At 46.5% G+C, this 13,961-nt stretch overlaps 1 protein-coding gene across 1 annotated transcript in view; it reads left to right on the top strand.

Moving 5' to 3' along the window:
* The first annotated feature begins 158 nt into the window (after positions 1 to 158).
* The window catches only part of GNL3 (G protein nucleolar 3), a 42,530-nt gene continuing 28,727 nt past the window's right edge, over positions 159 to 13,961 (top strand). Inside the window, exons 1-4 of the mRNA XM_077452204.1 lie at positions 159 to 320; positions 2,554 to 2,612; positions 11,458 to 11,595; positions 11,681 to 11,794. Of these exons, the coding sequence (XP_077308330.1) occupies positions 308 to 320; positions 2,554 to 2,612; positions 11,458 to 11,595; positions 11,681 to 11,794 (324 nt within the window). The 5' untranslated portion in view covers positions 159 to 307. The remainder of the gene's footprint in view (positions 321 to 2,553; positions 2,613 to 11,457; positions 11,596 to 11,680; positions 11,795 to 13,961) is intronic.

Genomic DNA, 13,961 nt, shown 5'->3' with positions numbered 1-13,961 from the left:
AGTAATACCGACATAACATACATAGAGCTGTTTAGAGTCTCTCTACCCACTTCCTCCCTGTCCCTGACATCACTTCCTCCCTGTCCCTGACATCACTTCCTCCCTGTCCCTGACATCACTTCCCTTCCATCCCCCCGCACTCCGCCATCTTCTATTGTGCGTCCCTGGGATCAGAGCGGATATCAAGTGTGCTGGCTCCGCCCCTCCGTTCCGTGTGCGAGCATTGAGAGGGTAGGCTGTGACGATGAATCGGGAGCGCGCACGGCCTGGTCACACGTGGTGCTTCTACTGAGATCACACCGGAGACATGAGGCGACCAAGTGAGTGCGGAATTCTTATAGAGAATGTCAGGAGGGTCACACTACACACGTTATAAGGGGACCAGAGTCAAAGGGGTAGTTATGGGCCACAGGGGACCGAAAATTACGTTTAAAAAAAGATGTAGGAAATATATATATTTTTTTTGATCTGTAAAATTGTCACTGCTAAGAAAGTTGTCTGCTGTGTAAAAATGATTATTTCCTGATAGGAATGAAACGTGTATGTAAGCAGCCATTAATCAGCTCTTGTGAGTGTGTGGGGGCACGTCTCGGGCTGCGCACGCTCTTGTGAGTGTTGGGGTGTGTCTCAGGCTGCGCATGCTCTTGTGAGTGTGGGGGCATGCCCTCTCCCCCACTGGCTGTATTGGCTGAGCACGGCTGGGTATTAGCGAGTATTGCTGAGTACGGCTGGGTATTAGCGAGTATTGCTGAGTACGGCTGGGTATTAGCGAGTATTGCTGAGTACGGCTGGGTATTAGCGAGTATTGCTGAGTACGGCTGGGTATTAGCGAGTATTGGCTGAGCACGGCTGGGTATTAGCGAGTATTGCTGAGTACGGCTGGGTATTAGCGAGTATTGCTGAGTACGGCTGGGTATTAGCGAGTATTGCTGAGTACGGCTGGGTATTAGCGAGTATTGCTGAGTACGGCTGGGTATTAGCGAGTATTGCTGGGTATTAGCGAGTATTGCTGAGTACGGCTGGGCATTAGCGAGTATTGCTGAGTACGGCTGGGCATTAGCGAGTATTGCTGAGTACGGCTGGGCATTAGCGAGTATTGCTGAGTACGGCTGGGCATTGGATGAGTATGGAGGGATGGCTGTGAGTGCAATTGTCACAGAGCAGTGCTGTGTCAATTGACAATTGTACAGATCTGTACACACAGGGGAGAGAGGAACCGGTGTCATGACATGACGCCGGTTTGTTTACCAGTCATTTGACGGAGCAATCACATTGTAAACGGCCACCGGGTGTACAAAGATGGCCGCCGCTCCGGAGCTAGGCCGAAGCTGCGGATCGTGCCGTTTGCCAAGCCGAACAGGGTGACCGTTCATATCACGGATACGTGACGATCCGTTGCACCCCTACCAAAAACTGAGCATACCCATGACTATCAGTCAGTTCTTCGTTAGCTTAAGGCGGTGACTGACAGGAGCCCTGGGCTGGAGAGGCTCAGAGTGCAGCTAGTTTCAGCTCTGTCACACGCTGAGAGTGGAAGTCAGCTGTCAGTCAAGCAGCTCGGTGGATCCCAACAAAATGATCGGAATCCTTCCATAGATTTTTATCTGTTGGCTGATTCTGGGTCATGGGATGGCAAAAGTAGGCACACTCCTGTGAACCACAAGAGAAGTACAATAAAGTTTTGGCCATATTTTTAAAGCGTATCTCTAGGCTTTAATGATCTTTAAATAGTTCAGTTGGACCAGGCTAACGAACACATGCAGCAGCTGTCAGCATTGTAGGTAGCATCTGCCATATGCACTATACAGCCTTGTGTGTCATCAGTGTGTTGGGGACATTCAAATCCCAGCTGCTTAGCCATTCACAGGAAGCCTTGTACTTTGTAAATGAATACAAGGCTTCCTCTGGTAGTCAGTCTAAATTTAGAGAGGAAGATAAGTGATGATGATTATGTTGTGGTCTCGGCCTTAGCCAAGCAGAGGAAGCTTTGTATTCATTCATAGAATACAAAGCTCCCTGTGAATGGCTGAGCAGTGCTCAACTTCACTTGATTTTGTTTTGGGATTGGGAAGGGAATTTCCCATGCTGTTGCTGGAATACCATGCTGTAAACTTTGTGTAGATGAGACTGCATACAGTTCATAGCTGCTTCATGGGTTAGTGAAGGCGAAAGTTCATTGGAACTAGCCGGATCAAACAAGTTATTTAAAGTTCACAAAAACATGGTATTAAGCTTTTAAGATGCACTGTAACGGTTTTCAATCAGGGCATAGGGACTGCAGATGGCCTGACCCCCTGGAAGTCTAATTTGCTAAACCTTGACCTCCCATGTGAAAATACTTGGGCTTGAGCAGCTAATCACTAGCTTTGAGTGCTGTCACATGGGTGCTGTGCAGGAGGAGATAGAGGCTTCACGGGTGACACATTTTTAATTATTTTTAATACCACATCAAACCTGACTGAACTTGGTTTTGTGGTTGTTGATGTGCAATTTTTATTTTGGGCCATACCTTGTGTTTATTTTTATGCTTTCTTGTGTTTTTTTTTTTTACAGAGCTGAAGAAAGCTAGTAAGCGTATGACATGTAGCAGACGTTTTAAAATCCAGAAGAAGGTATGTATTGCCTCATGGAAGGTTGAGATTCATCTGTTTTCTGTAACCTGATCAATTCTTCATGAACAAGCGATTAACTGACCTCATTAGGCATGTAGGCCAGGGTTTTTCTGGCTTGATCAGTTACCTGTTAGTTCCAGTTCATTAAAGAGGAGGCTCAGGCTCCTTCAGAAAAAAATTTAATCAGCAGCTATAAATACTGTAGCTGCTGACATTTAACTGACATTTAACCCTTTCATAACTAAGCCTATTTTTGGAATTTGGTGTTTACAAGTTAAAATCCATATTTTCTACTAGAAAATTACTTGGAACCCCCAAACATTATATATATTTTTTTTAACAGAGACTCTAGAGAATAAAACGGTGGTTGTTGCATTATTTTATGTCACACGGTATTTGCGCAGCGGTGTTTTAAATGCAACTTTTTGGGAAAAGGGACACTTTCATGAATTAAAAAAAAAAAACAGTAAAATTAGCCCAATTTTTTTGCATAATGTGAAAGATAATGTTACGCCAAGTAAATAGATATCAAACATGTCACACTTTATAATTGCGCGCACTTGTGGATTGACGACAAAGTACGGTACCTAAAAATCTCAATAGGCGACGCTTTAAACATTTTTTACGGTTACCAGGTTAGCGTTACAGAGGTCTAGTGCTAGAATTATTGCTCTCGCTCTGACGATCGCGGCGATACCTCACGTGTGACTTGAACACCGTTTACATACGCGGGCGCGACTTCCGTATGCGTCTTCTTTGCTTCGCGAGCTCGCGGGGACGGCGGGCGCTTAAAATTTTTTTATTTATTTTAACCACCTTCAGACCGGACCATTTTGCTGGTAAATGACCAGAGGTCTTTTTACAATTTGGCACTGCGCTGCTTTAACTGGTAATTGCGCGGTCATGCAATGTTGTACCCAAACAAAATTTGCGTCCTTTTCTTCCCACAAATAGAGCTTTCTTTTGATGGTATTTGATTGCCTCTGCGATTTTTATTTTTTGCGATATAAACGTAAAAAGACCGCAAATTTTGAAAAAAAAAATGATATTTTCTACTTTTTGTTATTAGAAAAATCCAATAAACTCAATTTTAGTCATACATTTAGGCCAAAATGTATTCAGCCACATGTCTTTGGTAAAAAAAAGTCAATAATTGTATATTTATTGGTTTGCGCAAAAGTTGTCACATCTACAAACTAAGGTACGTTTTCTGGAATTTACGCAGCTTTTAGTTTACGACTGCCTATCTCATTTCTTGAGGTGCTAAAATGGCAGGGCAGTACAAAACCCCCCCAAATGACCCCATTTTGGAAAGTAGACACCCTAAGGAAATTGATAAGAGGCATGTTGAGCCCATTGAATATTTTATTTTTTTGCCTCAAGCGATTGAATAATGACAAAAAATATTTTTTTTTTTTTTTTTTTTTTACACAAAGTTGTCACTAAATGATATATTGCTCACACATGCTATGGGCATATGTGAAATGACACCCCAAAATAAATTCTGCTGCTTCTCCTGAGTACGGGGATACCACATATGTGGGACTTTTTGGGAGCCTAGCCACGCACGGGGCCCCGAAAACCAAGCACCGCCTTCAGGCTTTCTAAGGGCGTTACAGTTTTGAAGGCCATAAAATGCCAAGATGGCACAAACCCCCCCCCCAAATGACCCCATTTTGGAAAGTAGACACCCCTAAATTTAGGGGTACACTAGTGAGACTAGGTAATAAATGGCGGGTGCCCTGAAACTATAAAAAAAAATAACTAACCAACCAGCGTCACCTGTAACAGTTATATGGTGATCACTGGTGAAAGGGTTAACTAGGGGGCAATCAGGGGGCTTTATGCGGTAGTATATGGGGGTCCCTGGCGCTATAAAAAGCTGCGGCGAACCTAAATACCTACCTGCCTAACTAGCGTCACCTGTGACACTAATACAGTGATCAGAAAAACGATCGCTTATTAGGCTGGGTTCACACTGGAGCGATGTGGGAACGCCACGAATGCGCGGCGGGTTCCCGCATCGCATGCCTCCCGGCGGCAGTTCACACTGCCCTATGCGAACTGCTGGGAGTGTCAGTGAAATGTTAATGACACCCCCAGATCAGTTCGCATATCGCAGTGCGATCTGCAAACTCGGATCGCATGGTGTGAACACCCATGCGATCCGATTCTGCTGCGGACCAAAAAAAGGGTCCCGTGCGAGTTTGCGGCGGGTGCGACACGAATTCAGCCATACTATCTGTATGGCTGAACTCGAATCGCACAGAGATCGGATGTGATTGCACTGCATTGCGGTGCGAATCGCATCCGTGCTCATAAACCGCTGCAATGTGAACCCAGCCTTAGTGACACTGGCGATGGGGGGTGATCACGGGGTTAAACCTTTATTGGGGGGGTTAGGGGGGTACCTTAGAACTAAAGGGGGCTAACCCTAACTGCCCTAACAGTTATTACAGTCACAAATGACACCCGCCGGGTGATCAGGGGGTTAAACCTTTATTAGGTAATAAATGGCGGGTGCCCTGAAACTATAAAAAAATAACTAACCAACCAGCGTCACCTGTAACAGTTATATGGTGATCACTGGTGAAAGGGTTAACTAGGGGGAAATCAGGGGGCTTTATGCGGTAGTATATGGGGGTCCCTGGCGCTATAAAAAGCTGCGGCGAACCTAAATACCTACCTGCCTAACTAGCGTCACCTGTGACACTAATACAGCGATCAGAAAAATGATCGCTTATTAGGCTGGGTTCACACTGGAGCGATGCGGGAACGCCACGAATCTGCGGCGGGTTCCCGCATCACATGCCTCCCAGCGGCAGTTCACACTGCCCTATGCGAACTGCTGGGAGTGTCAGTGAAATGTTAATGACACCCCCAGATCAGTTCGCATATCGCAGTGCGATCTGCAAACTCGGATCGCATGGTGTGAACACCCATGCGATCCGATTCTGCTGCGGGCCAAAAAAAGGGTCCCGTGCGAATTTGCGGCGGGTGCGACACGAATTCAGCCATACTATCTGTATGGCTGAACTCGAATCACACAGAGATCGGATGTGATTTGCACTGCAGTGCGGTGCGAATCACATTCGTTCTCATAAACCGCTGCAATGTGAACCCAGCCTTAGTGACACTGGCGAGGGGGGGTGATCACGGGCTTAAACCTTTATTGGGGGGTTAGGGGGGCACATTAGAACTAAAGGGGGCTAACCCTAACTGCCCTAACAGTTATTACAGTCACAAATGACACCAATGCAAAAAAAAAAAAAAAAAAAAAAAATGCATTGGTGTCACTGTGACTGGGGGGGGCAGGGGTAATTGGGGGGTGATCGGGGGGTAAAGGGGGGGTGTGAGTGTGCCTGGCATGTTCTACTGTGTAGTGTAGTGCTTGTGCAACTCACCGATGCTCTCTCCTCGGTGCCGGAACGAAAAATACCGACACGGAGGAGAGAATACATCACTTCCTCTCCTGTGTTTACATTACAGGAGAGGAAGTGATGTCACCGGACATTTTCATTCGTCTGGAGCGATCGCGAGGGGGTGGCCATGAATGAATGGCCGTCCCCTCGTCCGGGATCACTCCCGAACGAATACCGACCGCCGCAGGCACCGGGCGGGGGCCCGATCGGGCCCCCGACCCGCGGGCAGGCAAGGACGTACATGTAAGCCCTTATGCCTGCCCGTGCCATTCTGTCGACGTACATCGTCGTGCGGCGGTCGGCAAGTGGTTAAAATGACTAAATTGTTTAAAAAAAAAATAAAAAATTGATCACTTTTATTGCTGTCACAAGGAATGTAAACATCCCTTGTGACAGTAATAGGCGGTGACAGGTACTCTTTATGGAGGGATCGGGGGTCTAAAAGACCCCCCACCCCTCCTTTAGACTTCAGTGTATTCAGATCGCCGAAAACGGCGATTCTGAATACCGGATATTTTTTTAAAACCGGCGCCATTGGCAGCCGAGTAAATGGGAAGTGACGTCATGACGTTGCTTCCGTGTTTACTATGAGGAGTCTGGAACGAAGCAGATTACGGCTTCGTTCCAGTTCCTCCCCAGCAGCCGGAGGCATCGGATAGCGAATCGGTGCTCCCGATGGAGCGGGAGCACCGGTAACAGCGGTGGGAGGGGGGGACGTCCCCTCCCGCTCCTCCGGCATAACAGCCGAGCAGCTTTTAGCTGCATCGGTTGTTATGCCTGGATAGCCAATCGCCCGCTGAACAAAACGGTACCGGGATGATGCCTGCAGGTGCGGGCATCATCCCGGTATACCCCCCGAAAGCCGAGTACGCACATCTGCGTACGCTCGGCGGGAAAGGGTTAATATTAGGACACTTGCCTGCCCGGGATTCCAATAGTGTCTTCACTCCAGCCAAACTTTTTTTTTTCCATCAGTGCTTGGGTGGTGTTGCTGCCGCCATTGCTTGTAAGGGAAACCAGTAGTGAAGCCTTATGGCTTGAAAGACCCTGTTGACAAGAAATTGGAATCGCTATTAAAGGCTTCATTTTCTTTGGCCAGTTCAGCTATTCAGCCAGCTAGTGCAGCAATTTATATCTGCCAGTCCATAAAGGATCAGACAGCCTGACAGGCCTAACCAGGAGGATGATCTGGCTGAAAATAAGACAGATATTCCTTGAGCGCTGTGTTTTGCTGTTGGTGACTTAAAGGATTCAATACAGCAGGTTTCTTGTTTGGCTCTCTTGTCTGTACATATGTGCAGGCTTTTGTGACTTAAGAACTGGTCAGCCAGGCTTCTTTGTAAAAAGTTATTGGCAGGTTTCCCCTTTCATAGGGAACATTAACTGATCATTTTGGACAAATATATGAAAAAGTTTCCAGAGGGAAGAGTTCTCTACTTCCTGTGAAGAAAAGCACCAGGCGTCCCTTGTTTAAAACCTCCAACTGCTTCCTCAGGTGTCTTGGTGCCAATGCAGTTCTGCAGCCAACAGGCCGCTAGAGCCACGGGCAAGAAAAAGCCCTGGGTCCAAAATTCTTCTAAACCTGTCAGGGAAGCCCCCACTCCATTGGGTTGGGGGAAGGCTGCTTCACTTTGCAGACATTTGGAGAAGTGGATCACCCCAACTATATCCCCTGGTTACAAGCAGGAGTTACGGGGTCCCCCCCCGAGGTTTCTAAGATGCAGCGTTCCCTTGGATCCTCCAAAAATAAACTTACTGTTTCAGGCACTACATAATTTAGTGCATCAAGGAGGGATTATACAGTTTCCTGTATCCGAAAGGGGCGCAGGTTTTTATTCGAACATGTTTATGGTTCAAAAACCAAATGGGGGACACAAGGCCCATTTTGGATCTAAGATCCCTGAACCAGTATCTACTAATCCAGTCCTTTCGGCTGTAGTTTGTCCACTCGGTTGTAGCCTCACTCGGTTGTAGCCTCACTCGGTTGTAGCCTCACTCGGTTGTAGCCTCACTCGGTTGTAGCCTCACTCGGTTGTAGCCTCACTCGGTTGTAGCCTCACTCGGTTGTAGCCTCACTCGGTTGTAGCCTCACTCGGTTGTAGCCTCACTCGGTTGTAGCCTCACTCGGTTGTAGCCTCACTCGGTTGTAGCCTCACTCGGTTGTAGCCTCACTCGGTTGTAGCCTCACTCGGTTGTAGCCTCATTCCAGATGGGAGACTTTCTAGCCTCCATCGATATAGAGAACGCATATTTACACATACCTATCTTTCAGGCTCATCAGAGGTTCCTGCGATTTGCAGTAGAGGAACGTAATTTTCAGTTTGTGGCTCTGCCCTTCAGGCTTGCCACAGCTCCCCAGATGTTCACAAAGTTCCTAGCACCATTACTGGGTCTTAAAGGCCCAAGGGATCTGGTGCTCGAGTATCTGGATGACCTCCTGCTCAGAGATCACTCATTGCAGGCTTTAGAACAGAGTATAACCTACACAATTTGGAAAGCTTGGGCTGGGTCATAAATACCGAAAAGTCAGCCTTGAGACCAGCTCAGTCTGAAGTATTTAGGTCTGATCCTAGGTATGGTCCAAGTCACCCGTAAGGATCTGTGCCCTGAAATATCAGTGGTACATCAGATCAGGGGCACCAGACAACCCTCCATTTGGATCGGCATGATTCTTCTAGGAAGGATGGTGTCGTCATTTGAGGCAGTGCCCTATGCCCAGTTCCATTCCTGGCCTATACAACAAGACATCTTGTTGGCTTGGAACAGGAGAGGACAAGCCCTGGATCATCTATCTAATGTTCTTATTTCCTTGCACGCTTAAGCCTAAACTGGTGGTTGCAGGATCAGAACCCTATCAGAGCCCTATCGGGATTCAGTCCGACAATGCCACTGCAGTGGCCTATATAAACCACCAAGATGGTACCAGGGCCCCTTCAGCTCTGAAGGAGGTGAACCACATACTAGCTTGGGCAGAGGAACATGTGCCGATTTATATCGGGAGTAGAGAACTGGAAGGCAGATTCTCAGCCTCCAGCAGATCTGCCCAGGGGAATGGTCCCTACGCCCAGGGGTGTTCCAGTCCAGGAAATTTGCCAGCGTTGGGGATTGTCAGAGGTTGACCCATTGGTATTCAGGTTCAACAACAAGCTACAGTAGTTTGTGTCCTGGACAAGGGATCCTCTGGCAATCGGAGCAGATGCTCTGGTAGTTTCATGGAGCCAGTATTCCCTGGTTTATGCTTTCCCTCTCTTTCCACATTTGTTGTGCAGGCTTTGGAGAGAGGGGGTTCCAGTCATTCTGGTGGCACCAGCCTGGCCCAGAAGGCCCTGGTTCCCAGAGATTGTGAGACTGACAATAGATGGGCCATGGGCGCTTCCACGTTGCTCCGATTTGATGGCATGGCTATTGAAGCCAGGGTGTTGGACCGTGGCATCTACCCTAGTGAATGCTAGAAAAGCTGTCACTAGGAAGATCTATTATAAGATCTGGAAGGCTTGTATTGCTTGGTGTGAAGCCAGAAAATGGCATCTTCGGAAATACTTGATTGGGAGAATTCTCTTTTCTACAGTCAGCTGTGGAAGTCAAATTGGCTTTGAGTACAATCAGTGGTCAGATTTCGGCCCTGTCAGTATTCTTCCAAAGTCCTTTAGCCTCCCATTCGCTGGTCCGAAACCTTTATGCAGGGGGCAAATTGTTTGCTTCTCCCCCATTAGGTCACCTATATGAATTTGGGACTTGAACTTGGTGCTGTCCGTGTTACAGAATCAACTATTTGAGCCTATCAAGGAAACTCTATTAGACCTGCTGTCACTCAAGCTAGCTTTCCTGATGGCCATCACCTCGGCTAGAAGGGTGTCGGCGTTGGCCACCCTTTCGTGCAGGGAACCATACTTGATCCTTCACCACGACAGGGTCGTGTTACGACCGGTTCCATCCATTTTGCCAAAAATGGTGTCAGCCTTTTATTTAAATCAGAACGTTATTTTGCCGCCTTGTTTTTCTCTCGGCCTCGTTTTGCGGAAGAGAGACTACTGCATTCCTTGGACGTTGTCCAGGCAGTCAAGGTTTATGTCTAGATCTGCGGAGATCCAAGGATCGGACTCCTTTTTTGTTTTACCAAAAGGACCCAATTTATCATTCGGGCCTATGGTCTGAAACCTAAAGTTCCTCCCTTTAAGGTGAGAACTCATTCTGCCAGGGGTATAGGAACCTCCTGGGATTTTTGCCATCAGGTATCTGTTCAGATTTGTAAGGCTGCTACCTGGTCTTCAGTGTATACATTCACAAAATTGTATTAAGTGGATGTTCGAGCAGCCAAGGATTCGGCTTTCAGCCGCAGTGTACTGCAGACCGCCGTATAAGGTTTGATAGCTAGTGTTTGGCAGGGTGTCTCCCTCCCCCTCAAGGCTCTTACTCTGGGACGTCCCAGTAGGTAATGAACTCTTTGTCCTATGATGTGTGAAAAAGAAAATATAATTATTTTCATCATACGGTACCTGTAAAATCCTTTTCTTTGAGTACATCATGGGACACTTATCCCTACCCTCTTTTTTGAGGATTCAGTGCTTGCTACAAAACTAAAGTACTTCCTGTATGGGAGGGGTTATATAGGGTATCACTTCCTGTCTAAGACTTTGTCTACCAGTGTCCATTCACCTAGAGATGGCGAATAACCCAGTAGGTAATATTATCCTAACTCTGTGTCCCATAATGTACACAAAGAAAAGGATTTTACAGGTAAGTATGATAAAAAAATATTCCTGGGGTTTCACTTTAACAAGTCGGCAAGTTCTCAATTCAATTTTTGTATCTCTCAAGGCTACTGTTGGCCATCTTTGCCTTTATCTGTTGGAAGAACTGTTGCTCACCTTTTTGAATAGTTGGTTGGTTTCTTTCAGTACAATGTGACTGAATGAAGAAAGAGCTGTAAAGGTTGCTCTGGGCACTGAAAAAAATGCTGGCCTTTAAATTGTCAATTTGTAGGCAGTTTCAACAATTGTTTTATCGCAGTTCTGACCAAATGGATCAGGCAACCCACCACAAACCCTTTTAAACCATTCTCAGTTTTGGTGGAAACAGTTGGAGGTAGATTGCCTTGTTCCTTCTAGTCATTTTTCTTTATTGAAATTGCCTGAAAGCTTCTGTTTGGCAAGAATATTTTTTCCTTTAAAAACTGGTTAATAAGGCCATCATTTTGGATAGCGATGTTATATTTCTGGGATCGAGTGCTTCCATCTTAATACCAACAATGTTGAGCAGTTACCTCCCATATTTAGCAAGTCTCAACAGTGTAGCCAAAGAACTTTTATTCTTATGGGATTTTCAGTAGATATGATTGGTAGAAGTATAGTTGGTGAAACCTCTATTTTAATTTCCCTTTTTCTTTACTCTCATAATTTATGTTAAAATATATTTATTGAAAGGTCAGAGAACACAACCGGAAAGTAAAAAAAGAAGCCAAGAAAGCTGGCCACAAAAAGACGAAGAAAGACATCAGCATTCCCAATGATGCCCCCTTCAAGGAAGACATTTTGCGTGAAGCAGAGCTCAGAAAACAGATGGTAATGTCAGATCATGCTGTCTTTTCTATCGTTTTTGATAAATTGATGAGTACCTGTTTGTAACCTTTTGTCTTTGTCCTTCAAGAGGGAAGATTTGAAGAAGGCCCAGAAACTTGAAAGACAGAACGAAGTGGCAAAGAAAAGAAAACTAGAAAAAGACAAAAAAGAAAAAAAAGAAGCTAAACCGAAGGACAAAAAGGTATCCTATAAATTATAATTCTACTTTTAACAATCGTAATGCCCCATACACACGATTGGATTTTTCGCCAACAAATGTTGGGTGTGAGCTTGTTGGTGGAAAGTCCGAATGTGTGTATGCTCCATCGAACATTTGTCAGACTTTCCTCCAACAAATGTTGGCTAGCAGATTCTCAAATTTTCAGTCGACAAATGTTTGTCGGGACCTTCCGATCGCGTGTACACAAGTCTGTCAGACCGGAGATATAACTAGCGTTTTGTAATGGAGATATCACGTACATCACTACGTTTTATAATTGTTGGCCATTATTTGTGTGACCGTGTGTATGCAAAACAAGTTGGAGCCAACATCCTTCGAACAAAAATCCACGGTTTTGTTATCGGAAAGTCCGATTGTGTGTACAGGGCATAAGGCTTGGAAATTGCTTGATGTAAGGTGTCACTTGGATTGTTTTTAGGAAATTGTCAGAACTGCCTTGTATAATTTCTTGTTGATCTGTTGCAAATTGTGAAATTCACAGGAGGTTAAAGAGACATGGTATATATTTAAACATTACACTCAGAGCCATGCAGAGAGAATTATTTCTCTAATACAGCAGTGGGATTGTGTTCAAATGGACCTTCAGCCAAACCTCTAAGTATAGATGCATGGGGAGGGGGTTAAAAGTGGTGTCAGCCGGGGCGTGGTCTGGCCGCTGCTGAGGATGGCCGCCTGAAGAGTCTGCTCCGCTCCTCCACAGCCTAGTTCAGCGGCATAGGCAGCCTGCTGCATTTGCAAATCCTCCGGAACGGAGGGCACAGCTGCGGGTCATACAGCGGAGTATGTCCCGCAAGAAATCCAAGCTCAAAGGACCCCGTAGGCTTCTAGACTTCTACATGAAGCCTCCAAGGCCTAGAAGCCAAGATGGCGCCGACCGCGCTGACCGCGCCGAGTGCAGGAGACCTGGGACCCCGCCGCTAGTACAGGCGAACGAATCATCCGACGGCCCTGAGCTCCTGGAGGATATGGATCAGCTAGACAACCACAGCGTGTCGCCGGGGGATAGAGGTAAGAGGCTTGCTGACTTCCCTGCTCCCTCTCCTGACAAACAGCCTCCCTCTAAGAAGCAACACAGCGCTGGGACTTGTAGTTCCTCTCTACCGCAACCCCAGGCACAGTCACAGTCTCTTGCTGAGTTTCCTTCCACTGATAATCCAGCCTCAGAACACAGCATGAAAGCGATGCTAATGTCTCTTCAAGCTGAATTACACAGAGAGCTTAAAATATCTGTTAATCAAATCCAGGATACAGTTAATGTGTTAGAACGCCGCACTGAGCACATTGAACTACACTTGTCTGAAGCCACTATTGCGCATAATAGGATGGTTGATTTACAGGATGAGCAGGCCGCAGCGATTTCCCAAATGCGATTAAAAATCGCAGACCTCGAAGATCGCTCACGCAGGAATAATATCAAGATCAGGGGAGTGTCCGAATCCTTAGCAACTCCAGATATAATTCCATACCTGCACCAGTTATTTCGCAAACTTGTTCCATCTCTGACGACACAAGATTTACTGATAGATCGGGCGCACAGGCTGCATAAGCCACAACACCTCCCATCCTCAGTGCCCAGAGACATTTTAGCGAGAGTGCACTTCTTTCATGCTAAGGAAGATATTATGCGTGCTGCGAGAGCCTTGCGCACCCTGCCTGAGCCCTTTTCCAAAGTGCAACTGTTTAACGACATCTCGGCAACTACGGCTCAAGCTCGCAGAGCGTTCGCCCCAGTTACATCCGTCCTGACTGAACAAAAAGTGGCCTACAAATGGGGTCACCCCACCAAGCTCCTGGTGTCATACAGGAACCAACATGTCGCCATCCTGTCCCCAAAGGAAGGCCTTAAGCAACTACATAACTGGGGTATGACCCCCCAAGCACCGCCGCCTAATACACCCGGTACGAGACCACCGTCAAGAATGGCTACACCCTGGGACTCTCACGCTCTCACTTAATTTGATCTGGCCGGAGCCCTTGCGGTAATAAGTATGTTCAGCAGCTACGGTTATATTTTGCTGCCTATGTTTAACGTTTAATGTGTTATACCATTTATATACAGTGTTGCTGTGGGGGAGGGGAAGCGGTTGTGATACCCCTTCCACACTCCTCATTTCCTTTTGATGTGCTA

Source organism: Lithobates pipiens, unplaced genomic scaffold, assembly GCF_037356315.1.
Source record: "Lithobates pipiens isolate NorthernLeopardFrog02 unplaced genomic scaffold, aLitPip1_a1.2 Scaffold_23, whole genome shotgun sequence".
Classification (NCBI taxonomy): domain Eukaryota; kingdom Metazoa; phylum Chordata; class Amphibia; order Anura; family Ranidae; genus Lithobates; species Lithobates pipiens.
The sequence above is the reverse complement of the archived record's forward strand: the minus strand, read 5'-3'. Positions and strand labels throughout refer to the sequence as shown.